At 38.6% G+C, this 18,844-nt stretch overlaps 1 protein-coding gene across 14 annotated transcripts in view; it reads left to right on the plus strand.

The window, feature by feature from the left end:
• The window catches only part of lpp (LIM domain containing preferred translocation partner in lipoma), a 239,637-nt gene that overhangs the window by 206,226 nt on the left and 14,567 nt on the right, over positions 1 to 18,844 (plus strand). For all 14 annotated transcript variants that reach the window (XM_053683518.1, XM_053683523.1, XM_053683517.1 and 11 more), the window contains one exon: positions 8,804 to 8,973. In XM_053683518.1, the coding sequence (XP_053539493.1) occupies positions 8,804 to 8,973 (170 nt within the window). The remainder of the gene's footprint in view (positions 1 to 8,803; positions 8,974 to 18,844) is intronic.

Consider the following 18,844-nt stretch of genomic DNA (forward strand, 5'->3'; position numbering starts at 1 on the left):
GTCTGTTAGTACTGTGAGCCAGAGTCGGGAATCTCCACATTCTTCTCTGCCTAATGTCAGCTAGAGGTGCTCTCATAATTTATAAGACACTTTATCATGAAATGTTGATGAAGAATGTTGGAAGGGGTTTAGTTTCAGCACAGAAACTGTACTGGGTCAGGACCCAGAGCGTGTGGGCAAATTGTTAAAGTGGGTTAGGAAAGGTTTAGCCCTGGTCCATGTGTCCCTGAATACACACCTGTGGTTCTGTAAAGGAAATCTGAGCTGTGTTCATGTATTAATTAAGATTACCACTGGGAGGTTTAGGCATTGTCTTTGATTTTCAAATATGTTTATAGTCTGAATCTTGATAGGGGCAGTGGTGGCTTGGCGGTTAAGGCTCTGGGTTACGGATCGGAAGGTCAGGGGTTTAAGACCCAGCACTGCCAAGCTGCCACTGTTGGGCCCTTGAGCAAGGCCCTTAACACTCTCTGCTCCAGGAGCGCTGTATCATGGCTGCGTTCTGACCCCAGCTTCCTGAAAAGAATTTCACTGTGCTGTAATGTATATGTGATCAATAAAGACTCATTATCATTATAAATACAGTTTGACTCTTAGTGGAGTCTGATGTAGGGCGATTAAAACAATCTCGAAATGTATTGTGAGAAAAATCCACAAAATCCATGATAAGCTTTTTGAGTAATTATCGATATTTAGCCTATATTCTACTTTTAGACGAACTTTTCTTCTGCGTCATCATGCGCCAGGTGGACCCCTTTTGCAGTTGCACCGCCACGTTTATTCAATCTTATCAAGGGAAACGCCTTTAGCGGTTCCCCTGCGAGCAGGCGATCGATCTGAGCCCCCCTCAGGTTGCATACAAATCCGTGTTTCCTATTTCCCCCCACACATGAGTGGACATGATACGCTGCATAAGTTAACGTGGTTCCAGAGCGCCTTTATATCATAGCTATTCTCCCTTCTAACTTTAGCTTAATTAATCGGCATGTTGCGAACCTTTCATAATAACCAAAGAGATTATTTGTTCAAATTGTGTGAAAATTATTCGGAGATGCCATGGATGACCAGGAAAGACAAGTAAAAGTACTATAGTAATAGATAGTCATGTCTTTCTCACTTTAAGGAAAATATAAAAATAGTCCACTCAAGCTTTTCTAAATTTTCTCTCCCCTGAACCTCAATACCGTATCATTTCTCAGTCACAAGGTCTCCATTGACCCCATTCTTAGATCTCAAATACTAGACTGTTCTAATTAAGAGTTAAAACAATGATTTTATCTTTTAATATTCATATACAGCTGCCCTCGATTGATGAACTCATTAAAATATTTGAACCTTTTGCTACACTTCAAACCCCATTGCTTTGACTGTCTCTGGGCGTACAATGCAGTTTTGAACAGACTATTCTGAATGTTTAGGATTTATGTACGGCTGGCAACTTGGAAATTCCAAAAAAAATGTGCGATGTGATTGGACAAATGTGAATGAATATCAAGATAAATATCAGTATCGAACGATATAAAGAAAAATATTGTGATAATATTTTTGGTCGTATCGCCCAGCCCTAAGTCTACTGATTTTTGTTTCATATTTGTCTTTGCTTGTTAAAGCTCTTCTTGCTCTATGGATCTGCCCAAGCCGTCCTGATCCTCTCTCTACCTCTGCTTAGAAATTTCTGCACTTGTGACTCACTTTTTGCCGTTCTGGATGGTCACACAGTGGATACTGTAAAGATTTGGACTTCCCAAAAACATTTATGCCCAAGCTCGCTCTTGCTTCAGTGGGTTATCTATAGACTTGTAGCTAGGAAGTGCTGCTATAATCATAAAGACTGTCCTGTGTTCATCCCAGGATTCATATTCACAATACTGAAAAGCCTTAGTACCATTAATACAGTAATGGAAGTGTAATGATTTCTATCATCATTAATCCTTGTATACAGAAGTGGATGGATTCCCTTTTGAATCTGGTTCCTCTCAAATTTTCTTCATCATGCTGTCTCTTCGAGTTTGCTTGCTGTTTATGGATCTAAATCTACAGAATCCCAGAATTCTGTAAAGCTTTGTGACAGTATCATTTGTTGAAAATGCTATGAAATGGATAAGACTTTTTTTTTTTTTTTTTTTTTATCACCCTCAAAACATGCACGAGCATTTAGTCTGTGTGAAAGTCTTTTAGTCTGTGTGAAAGTCTTTTCGTCTTTGTTTAATGCTCCTGTCTGCTCCTGTACGGATCGTGCACTCTGCGCCACTCCCATGGCCTGACGGGAAAAGATCTACAAACTTGAATACATGATCAAAATTATTGCAACCCCTGAAATCTTCTGGCTGATGCTTAACCATAACTGTCACATTTTAACATTTAATTCTGGGTTAATATTTTGAACTGTGTCTAATGTATGTAATGCTAGTCATGCCCAGCTGCTCACCATGGACCTGTATAGCCCTGGGTTGATCCTGCTGAATAATTACCTCTAATTGCCATGTTTGGAGCTAAAGGTCAATCACGTACATTCGAATACAGTGCTTTTATTACCCGTGTATGTTCGGTATTGCCCAGAGGCTTTCAGCCGTTTATGTATGTAGGGTATGACCTGAGTATACTCGCCCACTCCATCTTTTCTTTATTAAGTTGCATAGGTGATGAACAGTAAGTGGTTCAAATGAGTTAGTATTGAGGATTCGAAAGGCTTCTGCACTTAAAACCAATTTTTGTCTAAATATACAGGGAGGGCATTGTGCTCGTTTTCTGGCTATAGATCAATCCAAGACGGAGGTTAAATGTGATTTTTCAATAAAGAATCCTCCCGGACATTGTAATTCAGTCCAGGACTGAGGTCTGCGAGTCTCCTCGTAGAGCTGCAAACATGATTTATTGTTGCTGCACTGGTGTTGTTTTGGGTTCCCATTGGACACCTTTGTTTAGTCGACACTACAAACCGTTGCCGAGAGAATTATTACTCCGAAGCTGTGTGTCAAGAGGCGGGAGCTGACTGATTTATCTGCCAAGAACAGAGTTTAGCTTTCTGTCAGTTCTTAAAAAACAAAAAAAAAACAAATATGATTTATTTATTTACAGTATGCTTTATATTGGTATACAATACTACTTATTTGAGGTCGGCCTGTTATCAAAAATAGCAGGATTTCAGGCTTAATAAACCTTTCATTTAAATCGTATGTGGAGGAATCAAAACCAGAATCATTTTCATTGGCTGTGAGCTGTGTTGACAGGAGAAGACGACGCACAATTTCCCTCATGGCGGTGTGTTAAATGAGCACGCATAGTTTCTTTGCTCTTATTATAGTTGGTCTTCTCTGTACGGCCGAATTAGACTGCTTTCTATTCCTGAACTGATTGTGTCATAGCAGTACACGTTCTCTCTCTCTCTCTCACTCTCTCGCTCCCTGTCTCTCTCTCTCTCTCTCTCTCTCTCTCTCTCTCTCCCTCTCTCACACACATGCACACATACCTCCTATATATCCCTCTGTCTTTCTTTCTTTCTCTCTCTAGTTCAAGATCATGAAACCATTCAAAGACATGATTAAACATTTTGTACACACTGCAAAATTCACGCATAAATATCTCTCTGCATGCGAAAATGGAGAATTTATACACACTTGATAGTAATACTATTACACATCTTTCTCTGTCCTTCTTTCGCTTTCTATCTCCCACTCTCCATGTCTCTCACTTTCCGTCTTTCTCTTTATATCGCTCTCATTATTTGTCTCTCAGTTTGTATTTGTTACACACACACACACACACACACACCACAACATTATTTGTTGACCTGAAAATGATACTACAGTAGATTTTTGGGTAAAGGGGCACTGAAATGCTGAATTGCATTAATCACAGTCATTTGCTCCATCATCCACTGCTGCATGTGCCTTTGGCCAAATACAAAAAAAAAGCTTCGGGGAACAAAGACATTGAAGGGGAGGGATAAGATAAATAAGGAAACTTTAAATGAAAGTTATTAGAATTTAGAAATATCTGGCATCAGTATTCCTAATGCACTGAGACGATGTGTATCTCCTATTAAACACTCAGTGATCCAGAATGTTCATCTGTGGCCACAATTAAGCACCGAAAAATTCAACATGAAATTGTTTTCTCTTTTTTTTTTGGTCTCCTCAGTCTGTCACAACAAATAAATGTTTCCTGTGCGTGTGTGCGCGCGCGCGCGTATCATAAGGAATCATTTCTCTGTAATAAATTTAGCAGTAAATTCTCAGCAGCGGCGTTTGCCATGGTGACAGATGTTTTTGAATTGTCTCTCTTTTGTTGTTGTTGTTGTTGTGCTCTCTAAAGTATTTTTTATTCTTTTTTTATCGTCGTTGTTCCTAAAAACCAAGATGAACAGCATCTGTGAGACGCACTGTGTTCTCTTGCCTTGGTGCCACTATTTTCGTAACACGCCATTGTTTATACCGCAAAACATTCCTGTCTGAAAGAGCACGCCGCTTACACGCCAAGAATACGTTGCGTGCTCGGCGTATCGGTGTGTTTGTTTACACATGTTCTCTCGGCTCAGGCTTTGTTTTCGAATACAGCGAATGCTGAACAGACCGTGCTGTTCTTTAGCAAGTGCGCAAGCAAAAGTTTCGACCCTCCGCCAAAAAGGAGAGTCGCTTTATCTTCAAACGCGCAATGTTTGATTTCTGGAGTTGTACGATTAAAAATGGCCCCTGCATCTCTCAGCGTGCGTTCGTGTATGTGTGTTCATGTCTGGCTTTTAAGCACGGTGTTTATCACAGCGCGAAAAAGTAAAGAGCAGTGCAGTAGAGGAGTGTGAGGAATCTTCTGCTTCTCGTCACTCACAGCATCCACCGTTTCCAGACAGAAGCACGGCCCTGCCACTGCGAACACATTATAAATCAATTATTTATGGAGTCAAGAACGCTTTAATCTTCCTCTTTTGTCCAATTAGACTGCCTAAGCACAATATCGCTCCTCCGGCTCATATACGACACGCACCGCCTCTTTCGTCTTTCCCCCATTCTTTCCTCTTTATTCCTTCTTTTCGTCTTGAGAGAGAGAGAGTCGAGGCTTCTGAGGGATGGCGAAAAAAAAGAGAAACGAGGCTGTGTAAAGTGTAAATGAACTTCTCTTCCCCCACTCATCCTTTTTATAAAGGAGCTGTTTGAAGATATAATATGAAGAATTGCCCTCCGCTTCTTGAGCAGTGGGTAGGGGTCGGGGTTCAAGCAGTCGCGAGGTGTATTAACGTGAAGTGAATCCTCTTCCCACCCCAAGCTGTCAATTTGGTGCCAGCGTAGTAATTTGATGTGAAAAGATTACAACTAGTTCGAACAATCGGTACTGTAGTGTATTAAATCTAATGTAATATGAAATCACTGTTATAAAAAAGACACACCACGTCGAGCACGGGAATCGCACATTAGAACTGTTATTCAGAAGATTTGACACACCAAGTGAATCTTTTGCAGCTCAAATGTAGTCAAATGTTCCCGACTCATTATTATGGCCATTTATAGAGACAGCTGGAGACATGCACTCTTAATCCTCCACTGAGACTGAGTAACAGAGAAATGTCATTCACAGCCGTGGGGCACAGACCTGCTAAATAACACACACACACACACACACACACACACACACACACACACACACACACACACACTCATGCACACTCACAGAGCACTGCTGAGTAACCCATGACTAGTAAATGTCCCAGGCCTGCAGCTTCCCTCACTTTAAGTCGCACATTTTCACAGCCATGTCTCACAGCTTGCATTTATAAACACTCTGGAGGTGTTGTTTAAAAAAAAAAAAAAAAAAAAATACTTGTGCATGTCTGTGTTGATGACTGTGTGCCTGTATTTAAATATATAATAGTATTATTTCTGCCATTTTTAGGAATAGGAATGTGTTCCCCCGAAACACACATACCCAAAGGTGTTCCACTTATAAGAGAGTATTTCCATGAAGTGAACATGCTGTTAAATAAAGAGGATGTTCAACGATAGTCCATTTTCCAGATAAAATCCTGATCGAGGCTGTCTTTAGGCTTTGCCTATCAAAACAGAAGTCAACAAAATCTCAAACACCTAGAAAAGTTCTCCTTTGATGCATCAAATAACCGGTCCATTTCCTCCTAAAATGACTAGAACAATTGTGCTGTTATAAAGTGTTTGATTTCATTTTACAGTACATGGTTTATTGCTATTTATAGTAGTGTATTTGATGTATAGAAATGTTTTATTTCATTATTTTTGAAAATATATTCGCCTAGATGTTTGCACAGTACTGTATGACAATTTATAGTATAATAATAATGAATATATTCCATAATAATTTATAGTAAAAGTTATAGTAAAAAAAAAACTCCTACAGTGCAAAATGGTGATAATTTAAAAAGAAAATTAACCAAAAAAAATATTTTTAAGAGTATTTGTCATGGCCCTCTTAGTCTATAGACCTGATTTGAAGGAAGATACATAGAGAGAAACTTTATTTCTTTTCTTTATGTGTTCTGAGCATTAAAAAAAAAACTCTTAATAAACTGACAAATGAAGTAAATTCACTTTGGACTTCCAATTAAGATGATGACCAAGGCTCCCTTTCATGGAGGCTTTGATTTCTAATCCAAGAGGAAAGAATTCAGTCATTTTTTTTCTTCCCAAACACTGAACAGTGGAAATAAGTGTCTGATACTCCTCCTGCTCTCGTTCATGTCTCTTACTCTGTGACATGCTTGAACTTCAGCGATCACGTCAAACAGCAGCTTTAAATGATGCAAAAAGGCCAGAAGAGAGAAATAGCGCAAGAACTGTGGAATAAAGTTTCAAATTAATTCACAATATCTCACATATTCTTTTTCTGCAAGATTCTATCTGTCCTCAGATGTGTCGAAATGAAAACACCACAAGATATGGTTATCTCAAGCCCATTATTTCCTGATACTGTTAATTAAATTGCCAGCATCTTTAATTGGTTTAAAGATATCGTCGCATTGATTTGGAGACATCTTATACTCAGTTAAAGATATCTTCAGCACAATTAAAGCTATCCAAATGCCTTGTGCTATAATACACAATCAAATTTTTAGTGCAGTAGGATCTGTGGAGACAAAACTCTGCACTGACTCCACTTCCAAAGTTTCCTTTATCATAAAAAGAGCCACTTTCTGATGGGACATAAGTGACACTCAGTTCTTATTAAGTACGTCATAAAAAAGTGAAGTAGCGTTGATTAATTATAAAGGCATGATAAGTATATCTGTGCTCCATTCTTTGAAACCATTCCCTTTTAAAAGTTCACGTTCTGCATGTCGTATATTGTAGGTGATCTTATAATAACTCAAATGTTTAATATGTATGTATGTATGTATGAAGTGACAGTAGTGTTTAGTTGACACATTGTGCATGACATCTGTGTTAGTAATGCCATATTGATCTCTGCTTTTCCCCCAGAAGGGAATTTCAGTTCACTCCACACTATATTAAAGGATTGGCCTTAATAAACGCCTTAGATTTCTTCAGTTGTAGGGCAACTGATCACTTTACCCTTTTTTAAAATAGGATAAAATCACAACACTATAAAGGGGTGAATTCCCTTGAGATACTATCAGTCTAACTTTAGAAGTGTTCCTCATATTCAGTTTTCATTTGACATTGATTATAAACTCTTTCATCCATCAGACTCCATTCTAGATCAGATCTCTGTGGAGAATAATCAGCACCAGATTCATCTTTAAAGAGGGGAGGGGGGGATAGTCAGGTTTTTATTTTTGAAAGCTCAATTAATCATTGCACAAGAATTGTTTTTAATACCACGCTGCATAGGAGGTTTCATATTTGACTTACATTTATGGCATTTGGCAGATGGCGTTATCCAGAGTGACTTACATTTTATCTCATTTATACAACTGAGCAGCAATTGAGGGTTAAGGGCCTTGCACAAGGGCCCAGCAGTGGGAGCTTGGCAGTGCTGGGATGTGAACTCACAACCTTCCGATCAGTAGACAAACATCTTAACCCCTGAGCTACCACTGCCTTTGTGATGGGAATTTCTGAAGTCTGAAGTTAGGATGTCCTCCACATGGTTTGGCTGTGCACTATGACATTTACACTCACCAGCCACTTTAATAGGAACATCTATACCCTGGTCATTCATTATTTGTATATTTGCAGCAAAAGTAAGGCAAATAATTAAAGCTAGTTAAAAGCAGAAGTATAAGAATAAGTTTGAGCTGTTTTCTAAAATCAGTGAGAGGTGGATGAATATTTAATATTAATATGGTGCATACAAACAAAAGGCTGCTTCACCACTCATTAATATAGTTAGTTTCTGCAACAAAAACAGAATGTCGAGGGTTTTTTTTAATTTTTATTTTTATTTTTATTTTTTAAATAATTGCTTGTTTAAGTGCTTGGTGAAAAGATGGATTTTTCAATCTTTAATGAAATATAGCGCATGACTCAGCTGTTCTGACAGTCAGGGAAAGTTCATTCCGCCACCTGGGTGCCAGCACAGAGAACAGTTTTGATGCATGTCTTCCTTGTAGCTTGAGAGATGATAGGTGGAGGGAATGTGCAATAATGTGAATTTTCTCTGCGAGTGCTTCTGAATGATGTTCTTTACTAAATACTAAGTAGCATCTGCCAAAGCATCTGTTAATCAGTAACAGTCAGTAGAACTGTACAGCTGTTTTGTCTGGGGGGGGGATGTTTCGAGGCATGTCTTGTACGTCTACGTTCATGAACTTGTGTGTTTTCATGTAATCCATCATTTGGTTTGAGTACATGTTTGAGAGCGTATGATGTGTGTGTTGCAGGTCGCTGTGCGAGCTGTGGGGAGAATGTGGTTGGTGAAGGCACTGGCTGCACTGCCATGGATCAGGTCTTCCATGTGGACTGCTTTGTGTGCATGACCTGCAGCTGCAAGCTGAGAGGCAAACCCTTCTACGCTGTGGACAAGAAGGCTTACTGTGAGCCGTGCTACATTGTGAGTGTGATCCTTAACCCCTTGCGTGCGCGTGCACACACACACACACACACACACACACACACACACAGAGTCCTTTCGAAAAAACAAAATTGCTAAATAATAATAATAAAAAAAATAGGGCTGACTTATGTGGTAATATAAGTCATACAGTAAGAATCTTATTTACAATTTAGAGCATTAGGATTCAGACCTCAAATATAACTCTGGTTAAGTACTATTTAGAAACTGCGTGAGGGTTCTATACATGGCATGGAGTTTGCCTTTGCAAAGTCGTGTCTTAGTTACATGCAGTTCTGACAGTTTAATCTAACCACAATTCCCTATATGGCCAAAAGTATTTGGGCATGTGACCATCATACCCATATACAGACTTTTCCCAAACTGCAGCCACAAAAGTCTTTGTGTGCTGTAGCATTACAATTTCACTTCACTGGAACGAAGAAGTCCAAACCTGTTCCAGCATGACAATGCCCCTGTGTACAAAGCGAGCTCCATGAGGTCCAGGGTCTGCATAGAGTTCTCACCTCAACCCCACTGAACATGTTTGGTATGAACTGAAACAGAAATGTGCACCAGGCCTCCTCGCCTGACATCAGTGCCTGACCTCGCTAATGCTCTTGTGTCTGAATGAGCACAGATTCCTACAACCACACTCCAACATCTAGTAGAACTCCTTCCCAGAAGAATGGAGGTTATTATAACAGAAAAGGGGGACTAAATCTGGATTGAGATGTTCAACAAGCACATACAGTGGGGGAAATAAGTATTGAACATGTCAACATTTTTTTCTGAAAATATATTTCCAAGGAGGCTATTCACATGAAATTTTCACCAGACATCAGCATTAACTCAAGAAATCTGGAAATATAAAGAATTCACAACATTAAAGTCCATAAATAAAGTTTTGTGTAATAAAGTGGAATGACAGGAAAAAGTCTTGAACATGCTAAGAAAAAGCAGTTCTCCAAGGCAAGGAACCAGCTGAAATCCATAAGTAAATATACCTCCTATTTGTGCAAATTAATATCAGCTGGGTTAGTAAATTGATACTCTATATAAAGGCTTTTCATAACTTATTTCCCCCACTGTATGTGTGTGATATGTGTGAAACTTTTGGCCATATAGTGCATGTCACGCTAAAATGCATAATTTGGTCTGTAAATACACTTGGGATAAACTAAGGAATACAATTTGAAGTCATGATTGTGTATATACATATGACACTATTAATGAATAAATGGTATCCTTTTAAAGTTTTTTTTTCTCTTTGAATGCTATTGAAAAAAAAAAAACACTTCAGAAAACCTGGAAAATCTGGCAATCTTGGAAGCCTGAATTACACGCAGGTGATTTGTTTAATGGGGAGCCCAGAAAATGAAAATAATCAGCTGCGTAAACCGACTCTGAATACAGCTCACTTTCCCACTGTAAATATTGACATAACTTTTAAACATCACCCACTGACTTTCATTAACTCTGCAAATATGTGAAGTACACAGGACTATTACATCTGTTGATATTCTTCTCCATTCACTTATAACCTTCAATATCATTGACCTAACATTAAAAAAAACAGGATTTCTGCTTGTTTACATGTTCTTTACTTTCCAAACTTTACTTTCCTCTATATCCAACACGTCCAGGCGCTTCATCTGGTTCATCTGTCATGTGCTGCGTGTTTATGAAAGCCTGTTTGTGCAAACAGATAGCCAAATGCCATTCAGTTTAATTTAGAATAATCAGTCTTTCTCACTCATAATCTTTCTCTTCTGCTATACTATCGCATCCATTGTCCCTCAATTAGCCCGTAGTCAAATCCACATTACACTAGACTAGATCAGATTAGACAAACAGATCACTCGCATGCAAAGGCCTGCGTAGCGTGTTTCGCTCCGTCTGGAGGTTCATCCGATAAGCGTTCGCACGGGCGAATCGCACTTCAGTTGTGGAGCAGGTAGTGAAATCACATTAGAATGCCAGATAGGATTATTTGCCTTTGGAGATTGGAAACCAAATAATACTCTTCTCTCTTTTCTGTCCGCCTTCCTGTTTCCTTTTTGGTTGCTGAAAATATCTGATGAAATTTAAAGTCCAGGTTCCAGTAATTACCAACACTTTCATTTTGGGCACCAGTAGAACGTGGGAACTTTTTTATGAAAGTCTTATGAAACTTTACGGCTTTCAGAGAGCTCAGGGTTGTGCAACAAGCACATAACTCACAACAGTCAGCAATGAGACATAAAATGAATCATCTTTCCATTTTTTTTCAAACCACCATTCACATTTGTTACTGTAAAGACCACAGTATTTACGGTAATGCACTCTTACACATGGCTTCACTTCTCTCAGTGACTCTAATTAGCATGTAAATAGAATAAACAGGCATTCTGTGGTCAGCAGCTTCTCAGTAATGGTGCAAGCTATATTTGTGTTAATTTTATTTAAAAAATAAATAAATAAAATAGTGTATGTTGGACACACTGGAAAGCCAATAGTCTACTATATATATATATATATATCTATATCTATCTATCTATCTATCTATCTATCTATCTATCTATATATATATATATATATATATATATATATATATATATATATATATGTATGTGTGTATATATATATATATATATATATATATATATATATATATATATATATATATATATATATATATAATATATATTATAGATAGATAGATAGATAGATAGATAGATAGATAGATTATTTTATTTTTTTTTTTTAGAATTTTGTTTAATTTTTTTTACATGACAGCAATACCTTCAATGGCATACTGTTTTATTTATATTATATTTATTTATATATATATATATATATATATATATATATATATATATATATATATATATAGGTGAGTAATCTTCAGACCTGCTCCTGTACTAAGTCCATTATTCATGTATGAAACCTGTCAGTGACTCAAGAAATGCACTGCATACCAACATTGAGATGTGAAAAACTGTGACCTCACGCATATGATGTCAAAACCTCCTTCACGCCAACCCTAAAAACCGCATGTTTGGAGAGTCTGCCACTCATTTCGGTTTCAAAGAAAGGGTGGCAAAGACCAGGCCTGACCTCACCTCACCTTATGTACTCATATATTCTGTGCGAACTAAACCCTGTCATGTTCTGTATGGTGTAGGCTTTATTACTATGCTTTGTACTTCACAGTGCATTTCTACAGATACTTTCAATCGAATTGCTCAGCATGGAAATCAATCAGAAATTGATTTCATGTTGAAACTAGATAGGCCTATCCCTAAAGCTGCTGGGAGTTTCGTTAGTGAGTATTTGTAGTATTTGTACCCTATTTCCTCCTCAGAAAGATGCTGTGGAGATTACTGAGGCATCACTGTCTGCCCTGGCTTCCTCTTTTTACTCCACCACTTCTCCTTAACAAATCGGAAATATTGTTAAAATTGGCGTCGAACCAAATTGATATTCAAAATGTGGTTGTTTAATTTAAGATTTTCTGCATGCTGCAATGCTGCATTGTGGGTTCTGGGTTGAATTTACAGCTTTTTTCTGCTTCAGGTAATAGGGAAGTTACTAGAATGAACAGCAGACTCTTAAATTTGAATGTGATTTAATAGAATTATTATTTATTGTATGAGATGATGATTATTATTATTATTTCAAATAATATTTTACTGTTGCTTTTGTACTGCTCAATAAATATTAATTGTTTTGCTTAATGATTGTACATCAAAGTGTGTAACACATTCTAAATCGAGTCATTCAGACAAGCAAATTCATACACACAAAACTTCATACACACTTGTATGGAGAAAAATAGTAAGGAATGAAGACGGAACCCTGTGCAGACACGAGGAGAACATGCAAAACTCGACAGAGACAGTGAAACAAGTCCAGGGTTAAACCCTGAACTTTGGAACAATGAGGCAACAATCCACAGTAAATGATATTAATCACAAATGGACAGCGTATCTTTGCTGTGAAGACGTTTTACAAAAACAGAAAGACTGAGATGTGCCACTTGTATGCTCAATGATATGCCCAGTTATAGTATTCTGGAACACCATGTATGTCTGAACACTGAGCTGTCATTATTATCTTCTACTGCTCGACTAAGAAAACCTGCCATGTCCAGGAGAAGCGCAAGCCATCTACCCATTGCCTTATTTTGTTGTTGTTGAAGCACATTGTGAACTGCTGCTAACAAACACCTCACCAGTGACCACAAAACCTGCCTTACAGTTTAATATCAGAGACAATAAATGGTGGACAGGAAGTGAGAGAGTTGATGAGGGCTGATACTCGGAGAGATACAATCCATGTAAAGATTATTGAGCATTCTGGCTGGCCTTCAAACAGCTTTCTGTTTCCTGTTTGAGTGATGAGGAGGTGGTTGATACATGACATGCATTCTCTTGTTCAATTAAAAAATTCACTTAGGACTCACGGAATACATGCCAGTTATCCTTTATTTATTTTAAAGTCATTCCTGATCCAGTTTTAGCAAAATACCTTTTAATAACTTACCATAATTTTGACCAGGATAAAGCAGTTGTCGAAGATGAACAAATAAAAAGAAATCTAAAGTGCTAATCTTATGTGTCACCTGTAAACAAGTATGCAAAACGGCTGCAAGATTATAGTTACCTTGGCAACTATGAGCTTCATTGATTTGTAATTGCAGTACGGGATTTCATGCCAAACATGACATTTGCATGAGCTACATTGTGTAGATGTACAATATAAATAATTCCCTTGTGGTCCTAATTTTCAGGGTATAATGTGACTTCCATTTGTGTCTGCTATCGTCGTTAGCATGACGATCAACATGTTTGAAATACCTCTGTACAATACGGTACTGCATCAGCTGCCTTTCAATTCAGCCTCATCCAGCAGCACTCAGACTGATTGTAGCTGTCTTCTGTGGAAGTTTTCCAACTCAAACCCATGCATTAAAGAGGGCTGGGATAATTTAAGAACTTTACTTATGCATTTCATCAGCATAAATGTTCTTCTGGCGCGAGATCAAAAGGATGTGGGGGAAATCTGAATTTCTTAATGAAAGTAATTTTTTTTTTTCTTCTCTTCCTCCCATCCTCAGGGTCATACGCCTCTGTACGATTAGAGAAGCAACGTGAGACTCAGGTCTCTGAAGAGACGTGCCAGGCCCCATTGAGCTGGGGGGAAAGTTGAAATGAGGCTGGGATGTTGGTCTAGGAATCTAAGAGGAGAGCATAAGAGCTGTAATATTTATTGATGGGTTTATTTGATGTATCTGCTTTTCTCAGTTCTGCAGGACTGCTGCATGGGCATCTATATGCACAGTGTTTCTTGATGTTCTCTTTAGCTGTAGTGTACCTGAGAGAGAGAGAGAGAGAGAGAGAGAGAGAGAGAGAGAGACAGTGACAGAGAGAGAGAGAGAGAGAGAGAGACCACCTGTTACACACACAACTCCTATGAATCTTTTTAGCTAATTGTCAAAATTTGGAATTCAAACGTGACTACTCATTTATGGAGGCTGTCGTATTTTCTGTAAAATGATTTCTATATCCAGTAGATACAGTTTTGATCCAGGAACACAGACAGAGGAAGAGATTGTCCTATATTGTTTGACTTTGGTTAAACAAAGCAATCCGGCTTTGCAATCCAGTAATAGTTCTCCCTGTCATCAAAAAGGAAAATACGATATAATCTATTCAAAGAAGAGATTTTGCATATTTTATAGAACACTTCTCATTTTGTTAACCTGCTTCCGCTTGCTGAGGGCTTTCAACACCGCTACTAGATACCATTCATTCCTTTCAGTAACGGACAGGAAAGTTGTAACCTCTTGTTGATCCGCTCCCTAGTCATACTGCCTCTTATCGAACTCAGCCTTGGCACTGATCCACAAAGCGCAGGGCCAATAATCAGCCATTGTGTCTCGGCGTTTCCTCGCTCCTCTCACAAAGGAGTTATCCCTGCTTGTTTGAATGCAGTGTAATAGAGATAAACGTCTCTGCTATTCAACTGATTTCCCTTTTTGCATGAAGTGGTCTCAGATCTGGTTAATGTCACAGTAGTGTCAGAACAGAAATATATATATATTTTTTTCTTTAGCCACATTGCGCTCAGAGCTCCATGCCCAGTCCATTCATTTCCTAATAGCTAATGAGACAGAGGAGGCTTGTTTGTACTAGTTACTGCTTAATGCATTTTAAACCTGCTGGGTGTTTGTACTGTAGGTATTATGTAAATTTAATAAGGTGCTCATTCTCAGGATTATGTTTAATGCAGACTGGTTTTAATCTGAAGAATCTCCCCAGAAAAATCTTCACTTATAGGCCTTCTGCGGCCAAGTCTGTTCATTATTGTGCATACACTGATCTCGCTAGAGTGTTTTCATCCTGCAGTACTTACCCATGGTTTTCCAAGAAGAATCTCATGAAGTGTTATCCTGGCTTTACATTAATTAATACTGTCCATAGATGTTTTCAGCAGTCGGCGCAGCTGAAACTAAACATTACACAGAAACAAGAGCCTGGGGCTCTGTGTGGTGTTTTGTGATTAGGAGAAGCATTCTCATTCCAAGGCCCAAGTAAAACAGGAGGACAAACATTATAGAGGGCCTGCTCTACAGAGGTCAGACTCCAAATGGGTGCAGTAAAGGGCTGTATGTATAGTTGAGCTGTTAAGTCTTTTATACTTTTTGGTGTTCTACTACTTGTACATTAATGCTTTTTAAGGCTACTTTTATGTATGTAAATACTATCTGGCTTATCACTGTCATGATTAATCTCTGTCTATAACTAGACATTAGTCCATTCGGGTACAATCAAGTAGTAAAACAATAGAATCCTGTATAATCAAGTAGTAAAACAATAGAATAGAAAAAAATAATAGAATACACAGGATAAAACAAACGATGATGTGAAATATAAGTATGTCGCGTATTTAACTCCTTAGCCTGGCACTTAGTAATTTAGTCATAGTAATGATTTGTTAAATGTATGTATTTTATGCAGTATTTTTGTTCCATGGAAATCCATCTGTGGTTGAGTTTGTTTGTCGTGCAGAGTTGGCTGGCACGATGGTGCACGTTAGAATATATGTGGACTCTGGGGAGGAAAAAACTAGTGGAAAAAGTGTGTCAGTCTGCCGCTTCACTAAGAGTGAATTTACCAGCAAAAGATCATCTTTGACACATGTTTACCCATCTACATAAATATTTAGGAACACGATGATTCCCTCTTGCTGGGAGTGGACAATTCCTCCACAGGTCGGCACTCGGTCAAAAATTGTTATCTATTTATCATCTCAGGACTCTCTGTCCTGGTCTTTCTCCATGAGTACGGAATCTAGACAGTGGAATGTAGTGCAGAAGATGCTAACAAGAGGGCAAGATGTCAGCACATGGCGGAACAATTGGATTTCCTTGTTAAAAAAGAAAAATAAAAAAAAAGCTGGTACAAAACCATGTTGTGCCGAGACACGAGTTATCCGACTATTAAGCTGCAAGGTGCACACGGCAGAGTTGCCCGGAGCTCTGAGAAAGTACCATGGGATGTGCCTGCAATGAAAATGACAGCGGCAGAATTGCCGCTTTGAAGAAGATGAGGTTCCAGGAGCTTGCACTTGACCTTGTTACGACTGCTCAATTGAAATACTCTCAAGTAAAAACAATCAGAGCATAACCCAATAGACAAGCCTTAAATGTTCACACTGTTGGCTGTGAAGTACAGGCCATTCTTTCCCCTGTTCTTCACCTATTAATGATCAGTTTCTCTGCATGCATCCTCTCAGCACCTTCTTCCTGAGCTATTAATGCGGCCGGACTTTGGGGGTTCCATAGTTCGACTGTGTTTAATTAGGTGAGAAAGGTGTCATGTTATGTCTGTCAGAGCACTTTACTGCCTTGTGGTCCAGATTAATTGGACATCATAATTTCTGGTTATTGGGCATGTCAGTGCTGGCCTCGCTCTTTGAGCTCATTTTACTGGGTGAACCAGACAACTCGCTGGATAGAGACCAGCTGAGATAAGCATTCAGGTCCCTCCATTTAATTTGCTCCAATGGATAATGAGTAGAGAAACGTGGGCTCTGCTGTGAGATTGTATGTTACTAAGAGGAATAATTTGACTCGAAGCGTTTTTTTTTTGAAGATATGGCTGATTCACTTCAATGACTAGTCATTTCAATATCTCCTTTTGTCTAAGAAATATGCAGGTCACTTAGGTTAAACAGATTACATAGGTAATATGCTAGCGTGCAGACTTAATTGCATGTTTTTATCTTTTTAGTCTTTGTACAATTGAGACTTTTTGTGACGTTTAAACTTCATCCGTCAATGATTTCGTCTAGCAATTTACCAGACCAAGGTGTGCTGTGATTTATGACCCATCAATCTTCTGGAGGAAAAAAAAACTGCAATTATTTCTTATTGTGCAGCAGTTCTGTGCTTCCACACTGACTGTTAGAAGGAGACTTGGAACTTAGAAGAAGAAGCATTGCAGAGTGAGTTCTTTATTAGTGTTGATGCAAGATCTCATTCACATAGCTTTTGCTGTTGCACACTGTTTGCCCGTGACTTGACGCTACACTATTTGTCACCGTGTTCATTTTCCAGAGCAGCGCTTGGAGACTGCTCTGAGAGAACGGTTAATATAAGTTCTGTTGAAAGCACAATATTTTTGCCTCCTGTTTACTGAGGAGTCTTGAAGTAAACTCGGAAGATATTTATGGGTTTAGAAGAAGGGCACCAGAGGATACTGGCATGACTAATTATTGATACAGCGGCGAGATTTGGTGGCCATGTGTCTGGGGAAATCCCTGCACACCTCATCAAAACATGTTGGCCTGGCTCCAAGCTGTGAGCAAACATGTCCCAGGGTTGTACTGCAGTGATGCTCTTAGCAGCAGGCATGATGCCATTTATAGTCATATCGAGTGGTGATGGACATCTTCTACAGCATGGTGCTGTCAGCCTTCCAGGCAGAGTGCCCATTGCAGAATTCAGCGTCTCTTTAGACACTCTTGTCATTGTTCTGGAGGAATGAATGGTCATCCAAATTGTCCACTTGAGAAAAGAACACACAAGTCCAGCACTTTTATGTGTGTGTGTGTGTGTGTGTGTGTGTGTGTGTGTGTGTGTGTGTGTGTTTGTTCATGCCATAGAAGGATTTGACATGCCACCCTTCAGATTTGAAGTGCCTGCATTTCTGGAACTTATTTACATGGACCAGGCACCGCTACAGCTTTTTTTTTATCTTTTGATAATGAAGTAAAATTATATGAATAATAAAAAATATTTTAATGAATGAACATTCTTTGTGTCAGCGCCCCTTCAAAAATATAAGAGATTTGGAGGGGGGAGGGGAGTAATGTGGATCATTTTTGGAGTAAAGTGGATATTTAGGCAAGCTTAGAAAGTCTGTTTTTGTTTTTTTATTGAGATTGGTGTTTGTGTTATTTTATTCAAATAGAGTGTTGCAAAAATGAGTCCTAAAACTCGGAAACGAGTCAGCATTTTAGCACTTCCGGTTCCATCGTCCCGAAGTCAGTGTTTTTTTGGGGGGGTTTTTATGGGTTTTTTTGGTTAAATGCCTGAAATAAGGTCTTTGTTCAAGATATTTTCACGTTTTAATTCTACGACTTAAAATACATCAATAATTCTCCACTCGTGAATTTGTTAAGTTTTTATGCGGTTGCTAAGAAGTGGCTAATTGAGACTACGGTGGTTGTCGGGGACATTAAACATCATCACGCCGAACAGGAAAACTCGTCTACTACAGCCTCGACGTGTTTATACTCCCCCTCTAGCAAACTATTCCAACTCAAACTTTCCGACTTGTAGATTGAACGGTTTATAGTGTTTTCAAATTGTAGTGCTATA

Source organism: Ictalurus punctatus, chromosome 11 (assembly GCF_001660625.3).
Source record: "Ictalurus punctatus breed USDA103 chromosome 11, Coco_2.0, whole genome shotgun sequence".
Taxonomy (NCBI): domain Eukaryota; kingdom Metazoa; phylum Chordata; class Actinopteri; order Siluriformes; family Ictaluridae; genus Ictalurus; species Ictalurus punctatus.